Source organism: Tauraco erythrolophus, chromosome 3 (genome assembly GCF_009769465.1).
Source record: "Tauraco erythrolophus isolate bTauEry1 chromosome 3, bTauEry1.pri, whole genome shotgun sequence".
Taxonomy (NCBI): domain Eukaryota; kingdom Metazoa; phylum Chordata; class Aves; order Musophagiformes; family Musophagidae; genus Tauraco; species Tauraco erythrolophus.
Window position 1 is genome coordinate 90,334,595 of NC_141467.1, and position 24,561 is coordinate 90,359,155.

The 24,561-nt window shown below is 39.4% G+C and overlaps 1 protein-coding gene across 1 annotated transcript in view; it reads right to left on the minus strand.

Annotated features, from left to right (window-relative positions):
• The window catches only part of SAMD12 (sterile alpha motif domain containing 12), a 104,112-nt gene extending 80,398 nt beyond the window's left edge, over positions 1-23,714 (minus strand). Inside the window, exons 1-2 of the mRNA XM_086609335.1 lie at positions 23,672-23,714; positions 23,228-23,406 (exon numbers count right to left, since the gene is read on the minus strand). Of these exons, the coding sequence (XP_086465461.1) occupies positions 23,228-23,406; positions 23,672-23,714 (222 nt within the window). The remainder of the gene's footprint in view (positions 1-23,227; positions 23,407-23,671) is intronic.
• Between the last annotated feature and the right edge of the window lie 847 nt (positions 23,715-24,561).

The following is a 24,561-nucleotide window of genomic DNA, read 5'->3' on the forward strand; positions in this document are numbered from 1 at the left end:
CACCAGAATTTCTTTGTCTTTATTTACTGTATTTTACTTCAGAAAAGAAAGAAAGGCTTCTGTATTTTTGAGTGACGGAGGATTCAATTTCATTATTAAAACGACTTCACCTACTATGAGCCAAGTTATTTAAAAGAGCTTCTCCAATCCAAACGTTTTGTGCATTTACAAATCTGCTCAGATTACAAAATCCAGAGATTGTGGAGATCAGGGTCCTCAGTCTAACAGGTCTGCTGGGAAAAGGCTGCCTGATACCATTTGTAACATCCAATTTGCCGACACACCAATCCTGACAACTAAGTGAAGTCAATGCATATTTACATTCAAATTTATCCAAATTCAGACCCTACAGTTTCTGCCTAAAAAAACGCTTGTATGAAAGACAGATGGATAAAAGAGGCTCTGCTCAAAGCATTAAAGGAGATTCTGTTCCAACACACATCATGAGAGACTCTGCTCTGGAGTTTACAGTTTAACTAGAAAAAGACAAAGCAGGACCAATTTTATCATAGCTGTGTTGGTCAAAGGACACAAGCAAGGCAAAGCTGCAAGGAGAAGCACCATCATTTATTAGACCAGCAGTGTGGAGCTCTGCCAGCTGTGTTTCAGACATGAAGAAATCCTCACACCAAGTAGATGTGGAGTACAGCTACTCAGTGTTGAACCATTATGTTAATCTGGTTAGGCAGTCCAAGAAAAAAGGGGACTGGATAGCTGTGAGAGGAGGTATGGGAAGAGCAAAGGAAAGAAGTAAGAAGGTCACTCTCACCTAGTAGGAACAGTGAGTGTGAGATGGGTGGCTGCCACCCCTAGAATAACACAGAGTCAGCTGGGGCAGGAAATCATAAAATGTGTCAGAAAACCATTGATGTGTCTGTGATGAGAGAGAGAGAGAGAGAGAGAGACCAGGAGGAAAGAAACGAGGTCACTTCATGTGTAATGTTGAGAAGGAAATATTTTTTAAATCAAAACATAACGTCTTCTCCAAACAAACTATAAAGGGCCAATGATACATTTAAAAATTAGAAAAAATAAAATTTTATGTGTATATGATACAGATACATATAGCAGAGAACTTAAACTACACAGCTCCAAAAGCTATCTAAGTTATTGTCAAATCTTTCAGGCCGCTCTGGAAGTAAGACTAACAGCATCATCTTCATCATTTATGACAAGAAGCAGCAGGAGCAGCAATGCCCAGTGAGAATTTCAAAAGAATGATTTTTTTTTTTTTAAACATGCTTGTGTTATATTTCTAAAACTGAGAAAATAAGAATCTTTTTCTTATATTCTTTTTCTTATATTCCAAATTACTTCTCCAACATTAAACTACCTATATAGAATTCAGAATCAATGACTAACATAAAAGCCAGTTTCAGTTTTGGAAAGAACAGAACAAATGAGCCAGGCCTGTGAATGTATTTTTATATGATATCTTAAAATTATGAAGAATCTGGAAAGGATACTTCTTGGTTTAGAAATACACTTTGTCAGACAGTCATACTTACAGATTTTTTCCAGCAAAGACTGAAGAAAATTACAGTAATAAGCAGAAACCCTATAAAACCACTGAAGCCTCCATTGTGTTGGGTTTCCATCCATGTTATTTAGAATTTTAATACCAAGAGATGAAAATGACAAACCAAAGGAAATATATTTAAAAAAAACAAAAAACAAAAACAAAACAACAAAAACAAAACCCAAGGAAAATACTATGAGACACCTTCCCTCTTACATTGAAGAAAGATTGAATGTTTAAAATTTTAATGGGATCAGAAATTCTAACAGTCACATTCTAATTTATTGCTTAAGTAATTGTGAAAAACAAAAAATCAGTATGGCAAATAAAATATATTTTAAAAAAATCATTGCAATTTAGTTCAAAGAACACTTTAAAGGCCAAATTTGCACCAGCTTTGGTTTAGTCCAGACATATACCCTGATGCCACCCAGGAAGGATTAAAATAGAGACCCTACAGCAGCTATCATGCAAGTCATACACCTATGACTGATCAACACACAATGTCCACTTTGAATGAAAACTAAGAGACACGGGAGATCTACCAAGACTCCCAAATTGTGCTGGAAGCATGGTCAGCTAGCACCTTGCATTCCCTGAGCTGCAAGCTTGTGTCTCACATTTGCAGCCCCAAACTTACTTGCTCCACATGGCAAAATACAAAATGCAGCTGGTTGGCCTAATCTGTGACCCCCTGAGCATGGCAGAGCGCCACGCTATGATGCCACGAGCAAGACTTGGAGACTGTGCAGCTCCCAGGGCACTCACAGCTATTAACAAGCCTGACGCTCAAAGCATGCCACTGCAAGCGACACCCAGCCCACATCTTAGTCCTTCTCCCATCACTCCCATGCATGTTGTCCTTCACACAGTCCCCCACTTCCCCTAGTCCAGTCCACTGGAACATGGCCACACCACACTGCCTGAGACTGGGGTACACATACAGGATCCCACGAAAGACAAGATCCATTACAAGTACGTGCAACAGGGAGTGAGTTACCACCACTGGTCAGCAGAAGGATCAGAGTAGAGCTATAATGTCTCTATTGCACCTAAATCCATGTTCTCCGAATATATTGGGTTTTTAAGAGAAGCAACTCAGTGCAGCTAGCTTGCTGTGTCTTGCAGGAGGCACAAACGAAGTCAGACAAGGTACCCAAGGCCCCAGGAGAACCACATCCTCACTGACTCCAAGCTAGTTCAAACACACCCCTGAAGTCCAAGGAGAGACACAAACTGGAGTTTCCACTCTCTCACGGAGTCTCTTCACCTTTTCACAGCCTCAAGGGCCAAGTCAGCCCTGGGTTCTTTTTGTTGCCTCCAGTGGACTTCTGCAAACTGATGTCCCTACTAAGAGACTGCTCTGGCAGCACTTAAAGCCGGCTCTGCACAAGCAGAAACTTACACCCCAGGGTCTCAAATCAGCGTAGCATCACCACTTCTTTAGAGATCGATGAACAAAGAGGGAGGTTTTATCTGGCTTTCAAGCAACACCGCGATTGACCCAATCCACTACCTTCTGTACCAGTGCCACAAGTTTAGGTGTACTACAAACAGACTGCAAAGGGAGGGGAAAGGAAATAAATTATGAAAAATAATGAGATTGGTCTGGAAAGAAAGAAGTTGCTAGAGGGAGTTAACTCCCTCTTAAGGCTGTCAGAAGTATAACCATCAACAGGAAAGGATAAAGTTGACCAAAAAAATACCACTGAGCATTATCCTCATTGGGATAAAGACAGTATCAAAACAACAAGCAAGGATAAATAAGATGACATATTTCCTGTGAGAGTACTCTCTTTCAATGAGATACCGCACTCTGAAAGCAAGAATCATGACTGGCAGATGTCAGCATTGAGTAAATAGCAGTGGCACTATCAGCAACCTGTGAAGAACCGAAGTGTCAGGACAAGAAAGGAGAAGACAGAGAACTCCTCATTGTCAAGAAGCTTGCTTGACATCATTGTAATTGCTATCAAAAATCCTGAAAGCCACAACCAGGACAGACAGGCCAACAATGCTTAAAATAAAATCACAGGAGGACCAGGAGCAGAATCAATTTTAGGTTTTGATGGCCAAATCCAAAATAAAGAGTGTAATGTTTTAAAATTCACTTCATCTAAAACCACTGCATTTTTAATCTTGCCAAACTAAAGATCTATTTCGCTCAGTGCATAAGATTCTTCCCAGTCCAAAAATTAAACATTTACTTTTGGACATTGGCAGAGAAAACGCAGAGAGGGAGAGTTGCTCTGTCAGGGTGAGGGCTCCTACTTCACAAGACATGTAAATTGTTTGATATTTCTTCATTGATGTGGCTTTGATTCTCCTTCTCTACCTGAGACAATTCAAACCCATCCAAGTCTGGGCTCTAATCATCACTATCTTATATCGCGGATTAGTCTTCACAAGCAAAGACAAATCCTCCTGCTTTTACAAACAGAAACCTACTCTGTATCCTGCATAGATCTAGAGAACGGACAATTTCTGTTGACACAGCAGGTGCCCTACCAGCATGCCTTGTGCAGCTATGAAGATAACGGGCTCCTCCTTGAACTTCTCTAGCCTGCTTGTTACCACTATTGAGTCAAAGAAACAGAATTAATTTCAATTAACAGCCCTGTATTAACAGCAAGTTACAAGTAATTAACTAAACTTTATTACAAGCACATATTTTTTATTGTCCTTAACCATCCACTACAGCAAGAATAAAAATTTGAGATGTTCATTCTGAACATGGCACACAACTTGCAGGTTAGCTCATATTTTATTCTGTCTTAAGGACTAAGTACTACACCTACTGTGAAGATTCATGGCATGAGTCTTCATCACACTGTTCAGACTGGCAGTAGGCACAGGAGAGTGCCCCATCTTGGTGAAAGCTGTAAATTCAAATCCATTCAGGTACACATAGGAAAGCAAACAGGAATATCTAGTAACTAAGACAGTGATGAAATGCGGCTCCCTCTTTTCCAATGGTTTGTCCTGAACTCAGAATACTGTGAGAGCAAGAGAAATTCCACTTTTGAGGAAGCTTAGTATTTGTCAAAAATATTTTCTCCAGGTCTAGATTAAAATAAAAATTAAAAAATAACGCCACAGAAAAAAATCTACCTGTGCTACAAAACTGACAACTACAACAGATTCTCCATTCCCACTTTTTCTTTTTTTTCAAATCAATCCTGACACCTCTGCAAGTTGCATCTTAGGCAGTTAAATCTACAGTTGAACTAAACTGGGACTGCTTATCAGGAATTCCACTAAAATAAATAAAAAACAGGTGTCTAGGTAGGTCCACTGATTTTCTTGGAATTTCTCACATACTTATTTGAAGATGATCATATAGAAGAATTTACCTCAAATACAGCCTTTAGCTGTAACAAAATCCACTGGCCAAACTAGACTGGAAAAATGTTTAATTTGCATGAAATATCAATAATACATGGGAATCTTGCTGCTCTTTAGATACAGAACAATAAACAGCAAAAGACAAGAGCTAAAAATGTAAAGATCTGAAGGACAGCACAAAGTTTTGATTTTATACTTGTGAATTCAATAATGAGAGTTAAAGGAAATTGGTCAGCCTGTATTTGTTTTGTGGATCACAAGAATGCTTCTGACTCATAAGCATATATATTGGTGATGCCTTATCTGCAATTCTTCAGTCAGTTAATTGGATTCTTTCAAAAACAGCTCAATTATCAATAGTTAGCAATAAGAATCACAAAACAGGCTGCCTTGAAATGAGAAGAACTAGACAGGACCACGACGGTTTTAAACGTACCTGTTTCATATTCGCATTATCCATACTAGCATAGATATGAAGTGAAACGTGTCAATTAAAAATTATGACATACAGCTTAATGCTAGGAATGTTACTATAACACAAATAGGTCTTTATTTAACTGGGGAGGGGGGAGAGAAGTTGTACAGAGTAGTACTCTGGTCTTTCCAGAGATTTCAGTTAATACTAGTAACGAAACATAAACATAGATGTAAAATCTCAAGTCCTTCTCCTTAGAAATTAAAAAAAAAAAAAAAATCAACTTCCCTACGTTTCTAAATGTTCAGGATATTCTAATGAAAAGGTTATTCAAATACAGGCTAAGCCTAATCTCAGAAACATGTACTTCGCAGTGGCATTGGGGGTTATGTGCTTTTTGGTGACATGCTTTTTAATGAAAAACACATCTGTGGCATAATATGGCTTTTGCCAGGGCAGTGTACCTTTCTCTGGGGGAGCTGTCATTAATGCTACTGGCAGAAGTCTTTTATTCTTGGGATAATTACCCTGACATAATAAATCTGTCCAGAGCAGACCACACCTCCATCCTTCCATTTCTATTACTAGTACTCTTTTGAGAAGATACTCAACATATCACAACCTAGGGTTTCAGAAGTAGCTGTGTATTTTTTTAATAGCTGCTGTATGTCAGAGGTGAAGGGTACAGTTCATTTTTTGATGTGAAAGACAGAGACAGTGAAGCATTTCTATATGAGAAGAGCTATGAAAGAAACTGTTACTTCAGCGTTAGCAGGTAGGGAGGTTAATTTTGCCATTAGTGCCACAACAGTACATTTGTACAAGGAGAACATTTAACATCCTCAGAGAATCTTAATCCCTATTAAATAGCGACAGGTTGCTTGCTTACAAGGTTTACTACTTCCGAATGAATCAGATTTTTGGCACCTTTGTTTCCAGCAGATGTGCCAATTAAGAGGCTTATACGGTATGAAGTAGTATAACCTTTCCATGCCAACTTTCAATCTTTACGGATCAGCTCATTCATATGCAGAAGGCAAGGGCAGCAGCCAAAGCATTTTATACCCCAACAGCAATCAAAGTTTTCTAGATATCTGTGCCAGTTGACTCTTAACTATGTTCTCCTGAGCCAAATACATTTTGAGGAGAACAGCTTTATAGGCCAGACGTGTACATGAGTATGAATAAGAAAAGGTCCCTGAGCCTCAGCTGACAGGTCAACCTCTTGCATCCCAGTGTGACATTGCTACCACTTCCAGCAAAGGCAGAAGAAAAAAGGCAAATGTTGTTAGAAGAGGCAGATTAGCCCAGCCATCTGATTCATGCAACAGCATTGCAATGCCTGTGTAGAGGTCATAATGGATTTCTGAAATAAATATCTAGAAGGCAGATAAACTACTTATTTTTCAAAACAAGCAAGGCACTTCTGACGTCAATGTAATTTCTCGCTAATTACTTTGGAGAAACCAGTCTTCTCTCCCTAATAAGGGAATTTCTGTATTCTCTTATCATCCCTATGAAGTCCTATATTCATCAGAAGAGCTTAAGCACTACAATGCCTTTTTATCCCCTTTATTATAGAAAGCACAAAGCCTCAAACTGAGATTCATGAAGGCCAGCCCCTCCTGGCTAGGAAGCAGCCCAAGTCAGCCAACAAGAAGATACAGAAAAAGCCACAGAGCACAAGTCTCAAATTCACATGAAGGCCAGCCCAGGACAAAGGGAGACATCTCTTCTCATTCACAGGAAGCACCTCTTCTTGTAGTGCAGCAAATAAACTCAAAAGTAAAAGAAAGGTCAGAAGCTTGTCCTTATTTTAGAAGAAACAAAAGGATGTGGCAGCAGCACCATTTCTGCTCAAAAACCGAAAGATCTGGAGCTATAATGCCCACATAGGTAAGACTCAGCAGCCCAGATTCAAGGAGAAAGGGGAAGGGGGAGCCAGGGGGGAGGAAGACAGAGGTTAATATTGTTGCCATGCTCTGAACATATCTCCTAGACCAGGTCATTCAGGGAAAATGGGATTTTGCCAGGAACACCCCAGCAGGCACCACGGGGAATTGCCAGTCAAGTGAAGATTTGGATTTTGCCCAGAGAAGTTGTGGACACACCATCCCTGGAAGTGTTCAAGGTCAGGCTGGATGAGGCATTGAGCAACCTGGTGTAGTGGAGGGTGTCCCTGCCCATGGCAGAAGGGTTGGAACTAGAAGATATTTGAGGTCCCTTCCAGCCCTAACCATTCTATGATTCTATCTTCAGTTCCAAGTACCATTTGTAAATCCAGCCCAAAGTGTCCCAGCAACATTTTCCTAGGGAAGGCAGCTGTGATATGTCCCTAGAAACGTGGAGACGAGATTTTCAACAAAAATTTCATGCCCACCTGACCTCCATATAAGGAACATGGGTAATAAGGAGATGAATGTGAAAGAAGGGCTACGAGAAGGTAAATTAGGCATTGTGAGGAATGACATTCGTCTGCTTTAATTTGTCAAGTACATACAATATAGACCCTTTCTGGAGAGAGATCTGTGAAGGGATATCTAAATCAATGTGCTGGGAAGACAAACTGGCCCTGAATAAGAACTAGAAATATTTTAATCACATTTCTGAAAGGAACTCGGTTCCCTTCTCTTTCTTGGATCATTTGCTTGCAGTTTAAGATTACATGAAAAATTCACGGTAATCCTTCAGTTTCTGTTTACAGAAAGACCAGTAGTGTCAGGCAGTGAACAGCAGGCAGTTCTCAAGATGCACTCCAGGGGCAAATTCATCTCACAAGCCAAAATTTAACTCTTGGTTAAGTAGCTGATGTTCTATACACAGACCACTGCAGAAAGACACACATAACTTTAAGCATCTCAGATTCCCATTAGGTCTGTCATGCTGTTCTGCTGCCCAGATTAGGGCTTTCGTCTCAACAGCAGCCTTTGGCAAGTTATATTTTTACACAATTAACACATTTAACTTTTTTCCTCCAGAGCTGGCATATTTTCTGAATAATGAAAAAGGCAGGTAAGTCCAATAATACTTCAATCACATTAATAAGGAAACCTTCATTTTTATGCGGCTTTTTACAAACATCCAACTACGGATGAATAAATGACTCCAGGTAAAACTCCCAATTGCATTGATTCATTTAAGTCCTTTCTAAGCAGCATTACATTTAAAAATAAACTAATTCCTATCTATCCAGAAACAGCAGGCAAAACTGCAAAGTTAATATGCAAAAGAAAACTTTAGAACTGCAAATGACTTCCCAAATCTGCTTTGCATTTTTATTTTATATCATGTTATTGCAGTCTCTCACAGGTCAGTTGCCAAACTGAATTAGTGTGCTATATATTCTCCAATCCAGAATGTTTGTTCAAGGTTTTGCGCTGGAAGCTTCTGAGTTTGCCCAAGTTCAAAACAATACATGTTCAAAAGCAAAAGAAGTAGTTGAAAAAATCCAAGGACGGAAGGTATTTCAAAGCAACCTAGTCGACACTATTATATTATTTTTTTTTGGCAGTCCCTTAAAAGCCTCTGTTTTCTAATCTCCCAGACATCAGAATTCAGAGAAATGAACTGTTAAGGAATGTTACCAGACCTTTTATATGAAAACACAGCCAAACACAGGCAGCGTGAGTAAATAGCTGATATAAAGAGCACCATCTACTGACAGGCAGCATTTTCACAGAGCCAGACCGTTTCGCAAGGTTCTGCACGGGGCTTCCGCATAATCTAGCTTTTAAGGAATTTAGCTTTCTCTTGCAGATGTGTAGTACTTTTCACATTTTCTCCCCCACCTGCCCTGTCTCTTCTATGCCACTTAAGCTGTTCTCCCGCTCGCAGCTCACAAGACAGCCCACTCACTCCAAGACATGGTAGCACTGTTCTAGTAGTCAGTCCCCCCATCTTCCCACTTCTCTCTCATTTCATTCACTTTGTCATTGAAACTTCCCACATGGAGCTACTTCCCCCTTGCACATAGCCGCTATACCACCATTTTACAGTTTACAAGGGTGTGTAGTGATAGGAACAAGGGGCAATAGATTTAAACTCAAAGAGGAAAGATTTTTATTAGATCTAAGGAGGAAATTCTTCACTCTGAGGGTGGTGATGCACTGGTCCAGGTTGCCCAAAGAAGCTGTGGCTGCCCCATCCCTGGAAGTGTTCAAGGCCAGGTTGGATGAGCCTTTGAGCAACCTGACCTAGTGGCAGGTGTCCCTGCGCATGGCAGGGGCGTTGGAACTAGATGATCTTTAAGGTCCCTTCCAACCCAAATCATTCTATGATTTTATTACCAGCTGTTTATGATGACGTTTCCTAAAACTCTGGAGTCAACAAGGATTTTCCACTGAAGTCGAACACTTTTGAACTGTCCCTAGATGAGATGCAATTGCCTCGTGATTATTGAAAGCTTCAAGGTTTACTTCATGAGATGAAATAGCTTTCTGTCTTAGAATCATAGAATCATAGAATCGTTAGGGCTGGAAGGGACCTTCAAAGGTCATCTAGTCCAACCCCCCTGCAAGGAACAGGGATATCTCCAACTAGATCAGGTTGCTCAGGGCCTCATCCAACCGGGCCTTGAACGTCTCCAGGGATGGAGCATCCACCACCTCTCTGGGCAACCTGTTCCAGTGTTCTACAACTCTCATGGTCTTGTCATGGAGGAGATTACACAGAGGTGGAGGTTTCTTCCTCACTTTTATCCTACTGCTGGTTTACTTCTTTGAACACAGTACTATAACCTTTTATTATTTTACTACACAAAATTATTAGCAGATGCACATAAGAAAAGGCTACTTTCTGACAGACAAGAAAATATTATCAATACACACAAATGGTTCAGCTGTTATTCTCCTGGCTAGTACAACTAGAAATAACCTTTAGGAATGCTATTTAACATCCTGATCACTTCTAAACCCAGGCATAATACACAGCAGAAATGCACTGAACTATTCAGGCACACTGTTTGAAAGTACTTGCTAACACTATCGCAATTACTTACTGTGGTAAGATTTGTGTTGCAACACAGTATGAGTTAGATTATTTTTTAATATATGTTTGGAGAAAATAAAAATAGTAATAAATTAGAATAACTTTTCTACCCAATTGCTCAAAAGCCACTGGTCCTAAAGGCCTTGACTAATAAACATAAGAACCACTTGTGATATTTAATCTCAAAAGTTGAAGTAGAAAAGAAACATTCACATATGGGTTTTGCTTTGTGTTGTTTTCTTGATTAAAACATCAATAACACATCTAAAGCTTATCACTTATATTTTTATATTTCATGCAGATTCCAAAGGTCAATGAAACTCAATTTACTGTTTTTATACAATAATCCTTTTGAATCTTTTCAGAACAAGATTAAAAGGGAAACAACCAATACAAGCTTTGCTAAGGGAGAGGTTATAGTCAATCTGTTTAAACACGTAGCAGATTAATATCCATTAATAAAATTATGACAGGAACTTTCTAATAGGTAGGAAAGTTTCAAGTTCTATCTTGTTTTACAGCCCTACTTGCTTGTGTCAGCATAGTTGTTTTATTTTTCTAGCGTATTTGCATGCAGCAGCAACAATTTTCTGTTTTTACCTCTTCCTCAATTCTAAGATTTATAAATACAGTGGGCTATTCAGACTCATCCTAGAAATTACTCCTCCACTGCACTATATTTCATCCTCTGCAGTCAAATTCCCTTTTGCTGCCCATATTCTACTGTTTTGCCTGATCTCCACCATCCACTTACTACTATGCCCACAGCCTATGCCTTCGGCTTTTTCTTTTGATCCTTTGAGCACAATCATATATCCCAGAATACGAGATGGATAATTTCACTGCTGTCCATTCTATTGCTCATGTAATTATAGCACTGGACACAGAGGACTGCTACATTTCTGTGAACAAGAAATGTATGCAACCTCCTATTTCACTGTAAGATCTCCCAATTCTCATCTCTTACATGCTAGGACAAACTGAAGCATTTGGTAAAGCTGATGATGTGCTGTAAAATCAAAACACATTTGGTTATTAAGGCTACTACTCTTTTAGATTGATAATGTCCTGTTCCTCCTCCTAATCTGATTCAATCTCCTCCTAGCTCTATTTAGACTGCACTTCCACAGACGTTTCTCTCAGCAGCAAAAGCAGCCAAGCAATACTCGCCCTAACTACTGCCAGCATGGCAAAGTCATTAAAAGAAGCCAAATTAGCAGGGAAGCACTGCCAAAGAGCGCAGTTCTCACTGGTTGCTCTTGACCAGCTAGTACAGAGTACTCTATCACTAATAAAAGCCAGAGTGAGATAATTCAGGCAGATGATACATTCATCATCAACTCACTGATGTCAAAGAACTGAGCAGTCAGCTCAAAACAAGAGAAAGTAGGGGTTGGGGATGAAGTGTGCTGTGGGAAATACACCACTAAATGGGGTCTTCCTCATCAGCTCAGCTCAGCCAGGACACACTCACACTTCCACTCCATCCTGCCCCCTCTCCACCCTGCTACAAGTCTTTGTAAGATCCTGAATTGAACCAAGTTTGTCAAGAAAAAAAAAAAAAAAAGAAAGAAAAAGAGTGGAAGGAGAACTACCCACAAACCTAGAACAAAACTAACCATGGGAGAGTGGTCAGGGAGGAAGATGAGAAGATGCTAAACATGCGAAAAAGAGTTAAACAGGAATTTAATTTTTAATGACCTGGTCTTATTTGCTATCATTGTGCCATGCATAGAGAAGCTAATTTAATTTTCAAGTTCAGTTTCATCTGTTCAGTTTATTTTGTGTTTTCAGAATCACTTGCAATTTGCATAAAATATTCTAGAGCACAACAAAAGGATGCATTCTGGTGTGGGGTTTTTTTTCCCCAAAATGTCAGGCCTGTTCATGTAACCTGACTACATTCTACAGTATTCTTTTTGGAATCCAAAGCTAAGACAATTTCCTTTCCAATTCTTCTTTTTGGCTTTTATCAGCATTTTTGTGTCCTTTAAAACCTGGAAACCAGTGCAGGGGAGTAAAAGTCAACAGGGGGGGAGGGGGGAAGAAAGGTTATATCTTACCTTGTTTTCCTCCCAGCAAAAGGCAGAAGGGGCAATATGTTCTAATGGACACATAAAACTAATTGGATTTCATATTAATTTGAGAGTTTAGTCAACAAGTTGAACACTTACTTGATATGAGCCCTTCAAAAATTCTGTTTAAAAATTAAACTCTTCCAATACTAAATTATTTCAACAGAGAGTAAGGGAACACGAAACAACAGCTAAGGAAAACAAAGCTGATAACTATTAATGAAAAAAACTTTTCTGACATAATCTGCTACTAGTTAAGTAGCCTTCCCTACAGAAAAAGAAAACAGGAGTGACAGTTTAATAAGCATGAACCTTAACAAGCACTTCATTTTCAGATTCTTCTTCCTACAGTCAACAATAAAGGTTTCAGGAAAGCTTAGTACATGGAATAGCACTCTCAGTTTTCCTCATCAACTTCACAAATCACCATCTAATGCTGAAATGTTGACAATTAAGCTATTTGTTGTTTAGGACAAACCTGAAAACAACATTAAGAATTCTGAGTTACAAAACAAAAAGGAAGTTTGAGACAGTCTTGTATCTGAAGGAGAACATATCATTGTTTATCTGCAGAAAAAAAATTTCTATTTAATCAGCAAGGATATTGATTATTTAAAAATACCTCTTCAAACCTATACAGAAGCTTTATTTAGATAAAAGACTGTACACCAACATAGGTATGTTGAAGTTCAGTCACATCTACCTTTTCATAATGAAAACACCTTCACAAAATCCTTCGCAATCTGAAGTGTACTGCTAAGACTGAAAGCAATCAGCCTTGAATGAAAGATGCATTAATAGCAGTTCTAAAACCATTAGATACAGACTCTATTGTCATGCTTTTGTTTAAAGCAAGGAAAAAAGGCAAAAAAAAGTAGAGGGTGTCTAGGTCAGCAAAGTCATCAGTACTTGATGGATGCACTTACCGACATTAGAGAAAAAAGGAAAATAGGCAGAACATAATACCCATTTATGAGATCCTCTATGTTAAGGACAGAATAAAGGCCTCAAGATGCGCAGTAACTCTACCTTGTTCAGAGCTGAAGGTTTTCTATTTTTAGATATGCGTGTCAAGGACACATTTAATCCTAGAAGTGCAGCTCGATGCATCATCACAATGTTCATTCCTAGACATAAGTAAAATTAGAAATATTCATTCTAGCAAGTACATCTTCTGAGAACAGCCCCTACCAGCAATAACTACAACCTTTGGGTGAGGAACTAGGAGGTAAACGAGATGGAAGAACTGTTGCTCCAGACCTTGTTAATGACTGCTAGCAGTTGTGTGGCAACCTCCAGACAAGCAGGAAACGCAATGTTTATGTTGTAAGAAATGGCCAGTTTAATAGCTACCTACAACCCAAAATGGTGGCCTTACTCCTTCTCCCCAACAGCCCAGGCTGCACATTGCAGCTGCTTCTACTGTTGCAGCTCTTGAGGTTGCAAGAAGGATCACATCTGTTAGCTGCTGTGGGACATCACAGCAGTCTCCTGAAACCCATGTTGTGCTGCTTCCACTGCAAACTCGCAGTCAGACTGGTGGGAAGCCCAGAGCCGATTCTGCTGGTTATTCAATCTGAATTAGGCATAGGCACGCTCTGGTAGCACTGCACCACAGGGACCAGGATCAGCATCTCCCATTTCAAGCAACAGTTTGTGAAGCAAGAATGACTACTACTACATCAGTCTTAACAGGTCACAGCTAACTTTTTGACTCCAATGAACTGTTTACATGGATGGATGAAGGGAAAAGCTACCGGCTCTAGGGGTGACAAGATCAGTTCGGCAGGTGAAGTGAAGATGGCACTGGTGGACAGAAGGTGGTCATATGTCAGTCTGTAGGGTCTCATAGGGTTGGCAGACCGAAGATGACAGCTGGTATACTTTGAGAATAAGAAAACACCACAAATTTGCATGAACAGAGGAAGACACAGTTCAAAAGCTAATGTAAGTAACTAGCTTAAAAAAAAAGTTAATCTCTTTTCTCTTATTCTTAAACCAGGGATTTGTTGAAGGAATTGTATTCACATTCCCTAATCTCTTAAAGAGAAATTACTTGTGACATTTGTTCCCACTCTTGATCACCAACAGCATTTGTCTTCTCCAAGTGCTGAAGGCCTCAGCTGCATTCTAACTCTGACAATTCCAATTTTAAAGAAACATATCGTTGCACTGTTTCCTTTCTCCCTCCCTCTGCTCTCCCATTGCAAACCTACAACACTTGTTGCGGTTTAAGAGTTGTCATACATGAATATCATTTTGAGTAACTCTGCAAATGCCCAGAGTGGTTACTGACAATATAAAGGCACCCCAGTGCTTCTAGTTATGTTGATGAAGAACTAGATGTAGGACACAGGCACTTAAAGCCACCCCCAGGCTAAATCACTATGCCCAGGTTTCACTTAATGGCATCACAGCCAAGAAACCCCATGCTACTTACAGATCTGTTGGTCAAAAAAATTAAAGAGGGAAAGGGAAGAATCGTTTCTCATTAAACACGACACTCTCCTTACTTTCTGCTTGCCTCACTGGTAATACACAGCATCATAGATAATGTCTGCTTTAACATTTGGGAGTTGTTTCCTTGCTCCCTGCAGTGGCACATCAGCTACACAGTAATCTGCAGCTGACTGTGGAATACAGATAAAACAGAAACACTTCTGACTGAAGCTCACATTCAGAAATAGCTAAAAAGAACAAGTATCTGCAAAGTGTGAAACGAAAGCATACTGAGAAGCCTCCTTGATTTCAGAGGTCATTACTGTTGGCATTTTTGCAGTGCCTAGAGGCCCAAATGAGACAAGAGATCCCTGAGAGCCAGACACCATGCACGCTCTAGTAAAGGGAGTCCCCATCCACCAAATCCTTCCTATCAAAATCAGAGGCATGACACAGACAAAGCACCAGTGGAGGCCTTCACCACTACTCACCACAGAAAACAGCTGAAGAATCTGTCCCGTGGAGAGGAACGGCAACAGGCAGCAAACGTGCTGCTGCCTTTGTTACTCTCAGGCAGCCTGACCAAGCCTATGTTTTCCAGTTTTCAGGGACACATTGCAGAGGTTTTGGGCAATCAATTTTACATACATACACAAGCATAAGACAAAATTTTGGTAGCAAATTTATTCCAAATCTGTTTCCTACTGAAACAACAGTTTAAACTCATACTAATTACCATCATTCTTTTACAGTTGGAAAACTGAGCCTCAGAGCAAGAACTTCACTCCTAGTGAAAAGTGACAGGCTTCTAAAGTTCAAGACCAATCAAAAGAACAGGGAAAAATGAAACAAACACACTCCAATCATTTCCTTTTAATCCAAAAGACAGACTTTTTTTTCAGATTAAGAAGTATTTGCTTGCCAGAAGATCATCTTGAATGTAGCTGTATACATGGGACTAGTCTATCCGAAGTGTTCAAGTATGATTTTTGAGGTAAATGCAGCTTCTGAAATACAGTCTCCTAACGCAAGGTTTCACCTCCATCAGACATTAATAACCATTTCAATGTCAAAGGCAGAGGCTGGTTAGCTAGTAAGGCAGAGGACAGAACTGAGTTTGAGATCTGAATACCTAAACTCAAGTGTCAGTGCAGTCCCCAAAGCATAGACGGATGCAGCTGAGCAGTGCTCACTTGAGATGGAGTCTGATCCCTCTCTACATGCCTCTGAGCATGCAGACTAGATCTCCATCAAATGTAATAGGAGTTTAGACACCTAGCTTACACATAGACACTTAATATACATTTCCCTCATGAGCAAGCTCAATTCCACCCATGGTAACTGAAAGGAAGACATACTCCACTCTGCCCCAGGCCACCCTTTTCCAGAATCTCCTAAAGAAATCTCTTCTCTCCTCTGCAGTAAGGGAAAGCTTGACAGGTTGATAAGAAACGCCGTTCAGACATTATCAAGGCTATTACAGTTCCACACCCCTTTTGTGATTGTGACACATTTCATTCACGGTGCTCAACAATTCTGTCATTTTTCAAAATAGAAAAGAAAAAAACTTCCCACTTGTAGAGAGAAAGGTGGACTACAGCAACCACTAATCAGTTTGGTCAGAAGTGTCCAGCAAACACATGTGGCAGATTAATAAAATTATTGTTATAACTCAGATGAATGCACTATTTGCAGAACCTGCAGTGCCAGCAGTGCAGTATTTAACTGCTTTCCCATTTGAAATGCTAAATTGGTTCTATAATATGTTTTGTAATCCCTCTAATCACAATGCTATTATTTTCTTTACCGGGCGATTCTATACTTTGCCTTGCCCATCAAGGCAGCTGCGTCATTAAAATATTGCTTTATTTTTGAAGCAACCTCTATGAAGCTCTTAAAGTATCTTCAAAGTACAAGCAGAGGTTTTGGATGGCTTCGTGGAGCAGCTTCACAACGAGGCAAGCAGCAGAACTGGCACTATAAGTACATTATGCATCCACACGCAGTATGGAATTGCTTTTTCCTCTAAAAGCCACTTCATCTTTTTATCTATATTTCTTTTTCCCCTGAAGAGAAGTTATTTTAAATAATGCGTCTGTCTACATGTGTCTATAGTGTTAGACATCCCACTTATTTCTAGAGTACTACCACAGCTTTTTACTGCTTATGTTTGCTAATACATACTGCAATTGCTGCTCCTTTTCACACTAGTGTAATGGGAAAGAACACAAATTTCACATTGATTGCTTTCACAGGACAACAGGAGCCAGCTCAGACTACATTTCCCTCCTTATGCTCCCTCAGCTGCCTCTTTGTAACCATCTGCTCCTGCCTGCCCTACACAAGGACTGCATTCGCTCCCTGCAGCGGAAACCAGCACTTTGCTGTGCATTTGTGCAGCCCCCAGCACACCCCAGGGTCACAGGCTGCACCCCTTCCCATGGGCCAACACCTCACCGTACATGCAACCACTGAAAACATTTTCATTGTTCATTTTTTTAGTGGAAGTCAACTGTAAAAAGCCTAACAAACAGAAATTTCTCTTCCTATTACCACTTGATGGACTGAAATCATAGACAGAGCATGCTTGTACAGATGACTTTCCTAAAGGATCCCTTTAGATACTTGGAAGGTCAATCAATAGTGGTCTTGGTAAGCAAACTTAATCTGTGCTACTTATACCCATCTTAAGAGCTAAGTATTAATCTGAGCTAATTATTTGCACTTCTTATGTGAAGAAAGAAGTAATATGAAAATAATTCCACCTTGTGATGGGAGGTAAAGGAGAAGGAAATGAATAATAGTCTATAGCAGATGTCCTTCTTTCCCCTCACTGTCCTGGGCAGAGCACAACAAACGAATTCAGGCAAGATCTCCCACTTACATGGGGTTGCTGTCAAGGCAGATGTATTTCAGAATCCCCAGGCACACAGTCAGGGCGAACACGAGAAGCCATATCTTTTATGCTGAATGCAGAAACCTCGTTGCAAAAACATGGGCCTTCATATTACACTATTTATAATAAGAATGGATGATATAGCAATGGGGAAAAACATGCTACAGCAAGAATACATTTAGATTCTGAATCAGGCATTTGTTGTCCTACGATAAGCTGGCTTACAAGACCCCAACAGAGAGATGTTTCTTGTTTTCCTGGCTTGTGACACTGTAAATTCTTAACCAAGCAGCTATATTCTGCACTACAGGTAGGGTTACTCCAGCACTTTATTTACACGAGTAAATCCCCAGAGCGATAAACAAAACATCAGCCTCGGCTGCTTGAAATGTACAGGGTCACCCAGCACTCCTGTTTCACTGCTCAGGATAGGTTTGTTCACTGCACGGTTCTGAAACGTCAGCCTTCAGCCAGAGGTCACAATCATGAATGACGGGCTGAGAGAGGAAGAGATACATCCACATCAAACATTTCAACCCCCAATTTAGACACCTGAAAACAAGACAACATGTGTACTTCTAACTATGCAACACATGAAAGAAAAAGTCTCTTGAAAATGAAGACAGAAGTGAGCACACTAGTGTGTATTACTAATAACCACAGAATGAGATATTAGAAAGGCACATTGCCCCGAAGTGTAATTATTTCAGCTGTCTTATATTAACATTTACCAATTATTTTTAAATCCACTTCAGACATAATGTACCCTCAGATTCTGTATCTATTTTTGCTAGTCATAAAATAGACTTGGTGCAATAAGTGAGTTTGTCAGGACTGCAGTGAAAAAGTAGGGAAAGAAAGTGAAATTACACTCACACTGCTGTATCTATTGGCTTTCATTGTGGCGATCCGATGTGGACATTGATTAATTACTTCTCCATGAAAATCAATGAAGAAATGCAAACTTTCAGTCAGTAAAGTAACATTTCACCATCCAGGATCCACACCTCCCTTGGGGTACATGCAGAGGTCTGCAATTCAAACATCCTCACACCCTGCTGCACAATTTTAAAGCGAAATCTGGAGGAGTGGAACAGCCCAGCCGGGGTTATGCTGAACCTTCACTTCAACAGATGAAACATTTGCAAACTTCAGTCAGTCCAATCCAGGTTCTTGTACACATATCCTGTGGCCACCAGAAGTTTCACAAGGGGGGGGGATAGTTGGAAGACAAAGCAAAATGGTAGAACCTCATCGCCTCAGTTCAGTGGCCATTGACATTTCTCAACCATTTGCAAAAGAAAAAAAAAAAGCAGTGGGGAAAAATAAAATGGTCTTAGCATAAGCAGCTATGATGATGAACGTGTATGTTACCTCATGCTCATCGCCAGGACCACTGCTTGGCAAATCCTGTCCTTCTCATCCAATTCATTTTTTAAGATTGACCAAAAAAGATAAACACTGTGAAGCAGACACCACTGATTAAAAAACCTGGAGAATTCTAGAAAATTACTTTTTCTATTCTCTCATTAGAAAACAGTACCAGGACATTTTTACTTTTTAAAAAAATAACTGACAAAACACTTGTATTTCTAAAAAGAATTTTATAACAACCTTATTACCCAGAAGCCTCACTCTTTTGTTCTTGGACATTCCATCACACACTTAACACACACACCCAATACTTCGCGAGCCGAGCAGAACTCCCCAGGAAGCCAGAGGAGCTGCTTTCACCCAAATCAGTCCTGAACTGGGCCCAGTTAAGTCAAGATAAATTCTCATCCTCTTGTTACTGAGTTTGATCAGCCCTTCAGTGTTGTTCTATGTCATTTTGAAAAAGAGTAAGCAAAAGCAACCAAGAGAATTAATGAGCTACACTGCAACAAAAAGTATCCTCTACTGGTGTCTATATAGCACTTGCCAACAGCAGGCAAGACAAAAAAAGCTTTTCACTTCTTTTACCAGTTTCTTTTCATAGTTTTCGTGAACATTTTAAAGGATGGTTAATTTGTCTCCGAGTCAGATTAAAAAACTGCCATTGCTAACACAAGATAAAAAGTCTAACTGTAGTGGTTGCCATTAAAAAGTCTTTATTATTTGCTACCGCTGCTACCACATAATGAGACAAAGTGTGTCACCAGCTATGCACACCTCACTTAGCAATCAAAACTCCCTGAATAAATAATCTTCTAATAAGTGACAGAAAGTCACAGAAAATCACCTTCTGTTAAAGCCTATACTCAGAGAAGTACAAAAAGTCAAAAGTATAGTAAAACTTTTTAATTTTTTTTAACAGAACTCTACTCTGTGACTCCAAATGTCCTGACTCATTGTGTTTATCTAGAGATAACTGACATTAAAATCAAACAGACTAGACATAAAGGCCAGGAGTAGGATTTTAATGAAAAAAACCACAAGAATTCTAGAAAGCATACACAACAGAGGTTAGATTTAGGTGTTCGTTAAATAAATAATATAATTTTTTTAAATGCATATTAAAAACCATCCTTGCTTTCTCTAATGAAAGTTTTCTACTCTGTAAAAGTGTCCACTCAACTGCCTGAATTTTTTTTATATGGCGTGAATATTGAAAAATCAATTACTCATCAAGAAAGCGTGTATATTTATAAATACACACTTTAAAATAAACATATAAAACCAAAAAAGCTAAGTATTTTTACACTTCATATCATTTCCTTAATTTGTATTATACTATGTACATTATCAGAGTCTCACGGAATTACGCACATCAGCTTAGATCTGAATAATCTTGGCCTTTTCTGGACCTGCTCACTTTTGTAACACGGTGGTTCCTTAGTGAACCAGCTGAGGGAGACTAAGATCATTGTTCTGTTTTCCATTAAAATCCTAACTCAGTCAGCCTACAAAAATTAGTTTCCATACTCATCAGGAACTTCTAAATGAGTGATCCTTCAACTCACACTACACTTTCTGCTGTCTGCATCCCAAAAACAGAAACAAATACATGTACTCCCCTATTTACATTATAGTAGCTGCATAAAAAGGAAATTTAAATCTACCTGTAGCCCATGAGTTACTAATGTTCTGCAACTCCATAGCTGAGCACAGAAAAAGGAGGACACGTTTCATTACAGAGATTTTGTTTGTTTCTTTAGACAGCAAAACCTTAAAGCAGCCAGGGGTTTAGAGTGCTGGAAATGGTTCCAATAAAGACAAAGCAGAAAGCTGAAAACAGAGAAGTTGGTCTTTTAAGGCATCTTAAATTGCATTCAGTACATTGCATTGCTTTGTGAAATATAAGTCTCACTACTGTGGATATGAGATATGTGTTAATATTATTTGAGTACACACTGAGCAATGAGGAAATATAAAACAAATGGATCTGCCCACAACGTTTTATTTACAATACTTTCCTCTCTTCCTGCTCATCTTTGTACTGTACAGATATGACTACTTGGATAAAGTTTCATAATGACAGCTGAATTCAACTCCTAACACCACACAAGTTATCCACCTCCATATTCACATTTTAGAGGATAAAGCAACACAATTTTTAAATTTAAGGCAAAGCAAGCCAGAAAAGACAGGCCACCTCAGGCTATAACATGTGAATCCAGATGAAAAACATCACTAAGTTAATACCACACATAAAAAATAACGTTACTAACAAGGCAGCAATACATCCAGAAGATCAGTCCTCTTCATTAGCTTGACACTATTATGCCAAGCTTATTTCACCTAACAAAATGTTTAGCCTTGTTTGATGGTTTGTTTGTTTTTAAATCTGAAGCATGCCCAACTTTCTAAATAAAGCTACTGCAATCAGACGTAGAAAACCAATAGCTGATTTCACTACTTTGAGAGCACTTTGCTTCCCCTTTTCCCCAGTTATCACCAGCAGGGACAGCCTTGGAACTGGTTTTCAATTCATCAATCCAACAAGTATGGCTCAGACAATGAAAACAGGCTCCATTACATTAAATCACCAATATATTTCATCCTCGTTTTCCACTAGGATGAGTCTTTTGCAAGCAAAGACAAGCTTGATCTGTTTGTGTTCCACGTCAACTACACATAAGCCCATTCTCAACTGGAAGCTCCATTACATCATTTAGCTTCTTCACGCCCAAGCTTGTAAGATCTGCTATGAGCTCAATGTATCCCCTTAACTGTTCATACAGGGCAGATTTGGATCCGCTGATGTTGAAACACAGGCAGAATTAGCTTGCCTTTGTCTGCAAAAAGCTGGCTAAATGCATTAGTAACTAAGCTTTGTCTCAAAGCCCATCCAAAATTCGGTGGTCTTGTTACGAAACAGATGATTCAAAGCAATAAGCACAAACCTGTTCCCCAAGGGTTCAAGAGGAATCAGCAACGTGCTTGATAATTGGCCACGAAACAGACTGCAAGTAGCAGTGTTTTCAATCAATGTCAACCGGTACTGGATCTAGTTCAACGACTTAGGATGAAATGACTTCAAATTGTATTCATTTAAAACTAGATAAAAATCAGAATGGAGAATTCAAACCAAGCCTTTATTGTCAAGGCTACTGCTCAAAACATTTAATGCTATTTTATTCTGAAAGTAAAATATTTCACAACCGTATGCGTATTATTTGTTAGATTTATTGTACTGATGACAGTAGGAAATACTCTTATTTGTTCAGTCATTGAATTAATTGTTATTGCCTTTTTTAGATCTTTAAAAAAAAAAAGGACACTCATTTTGTTTGCTCTATTAACTCCCAAAGTGTCAGATTTGGTAAAAACTCAGTTTTCCACTCCGCAGAAATCATTCCCAAAAGCCTGGGTTTAGGCCTTTAAAGGTCAAAAAGACTGACAAGGTTTTTAAAGTATCTATCTCAATTTTTTATTTTTTTAGTACTCTCTTATTTTTCATTCTAGTTAAAAACATATCTAATCTGACAAATTGTTCTCCTATACCCAAAGTGTCTGGAGCACACACATTCACTTGCACTTCGTAGTCATGTCTGCTGCTCACAAACAAGAAACAGCAGCTTATGAATGTGAACAGACGCTTCATTTGTCTTTAGGAATTCACCTCTGAAGTATGTTTATTCACTGACATACCAGACACGGAAGAATTGATCTGGTATTCTACTTAAAATTAGTTAACAGTTTATTAAACTCAGTCACTTATATAAAAATCCATATGTTTATATATCCATAGAACTTTTCTCCTCCTTTACCTGCCCAAGGAAAAAATAAATAAGCAAACAAAACACACGAGAAAAAAAACATCTATTCAGATTCTGGTTGTTACCCAAGTCATTTGGAAAAAGTCTCCACAGTGCCTGAAAAAGAGAGATTCTATTATTTTAATTACCTTCATCTAGAGAAAAATAAAAGTGCAATGTCCAAGATGTGTGTGCACTAAAACTCCACAGCGATACCTTGCTTCTGTAACGCCCACTTCCTCAGGCACTTACTTTTGCACCTTTTTATGTCTTTAATAGGATGATAAATGCTTTTTAAGTAGAAGCCAGGACTCCAAGAAGCCTGGATTCTTTAAGACTCACCAAAGTAAATAAGAACCCAGTTCTACCTACCTTAGATATTTCTGGCTCCACTTGTTGCCTCTTGGGTGTCTCTTTTGACTCAGTCCCTTTTGGAGTACTAGTGTTCTTAACAGAGGGTGATTCAACTCCTTCACCTTCAAGTTGCAGATTAATACCTTCTGTGGGGACAGGGTGATCAATACCATTTGGATTCAGATTGCAATGGATAGCTGGGAAAAAATACAAGAAAGAGAAAACACTGCTTAGGAAAGAAGAGCTCAATGTTACAAATATTTACCACAGAGTACTGAGGAGTGCCATATGGTAACCAGAGCGATGTCAGATCATGGCGAAAGAACTATCTGTACCTTGACATGGATTCAGGGTGAGATATTTGAGAAAGAAAATGAGAAGCAATGCAGCACTGTATAAGGCTATTTAGTGTAGGCTACTGTGTTGAACTGTGCTCTACAGCACCCAAGACCCTCAACTTACAGCTTTTATGAGGGTAGGACAATATATCCCACGTATTCGTCATTCCGCTGTACCTTTTTTCTTTTCCAGGCAAGCAAGTTAAAGTTTTTTTATTACATTTTCAATTACTACAACATTCTAGGTCCTAAACAATGTGAGATAAGTAAGCTGTGCACAGCAAGTCAGCAAGTCGGCCCCTGCACAGAGTAATGACTTACCCAGCTGATTATGTCTCCTTCAGCACTTTGTACCACTGCAAATTACCACCTACGCCATCCTAACAAGCAAGAGGGATGTACTCTCTGGGAGCATATAATGAGGTGTGGACTAATGGCAGCAGAATAAGGGAAGCAGCCAGAGGCAAAAAATAAAACAAATGCAAACCACACCACAGAAATGCACATTTAGAACTATGGCAGTAGTTTAATCGTTTTCTGTCCGAAATGTCACAGTTCCAGCACTCGCATAGACAGCAGCCTTAACAACCTTCTCAGCACATGTAGCGACTTTAAAATGTGGATCCTGAGGCAACTTCCCCTCCATGCAAGCACCCGATTTTTGCATTACTTTTAGCACTACTCATAATTAATGGTCTCAACTTACCCTCTGTGCAAAAGAGCTTTGCTCAGATACTGTGGTGCAGTGTTTGACAGACCTGAAACACAACGTAAAGGCAAAATAAAAGCTGTGCTTTTCCTTTCGCTTGGTTTAGAAGCTAAGGGTGAGGAGCAGGGAGAGGAACGAGAACTGCCAGTTTCTGCCAGCTACAGATCAGCCCTTGAAAGCCTCTCACAGGAAACAGGCTAAAGCAGCTGGAGAAGGCAGAGAGTCCTTCAACTACAGCACCTTTTGAAAATCCATTCACCTGAAATCCCAGAGTCTTAACTGAAAACTTTGAGCCTAAATTACAG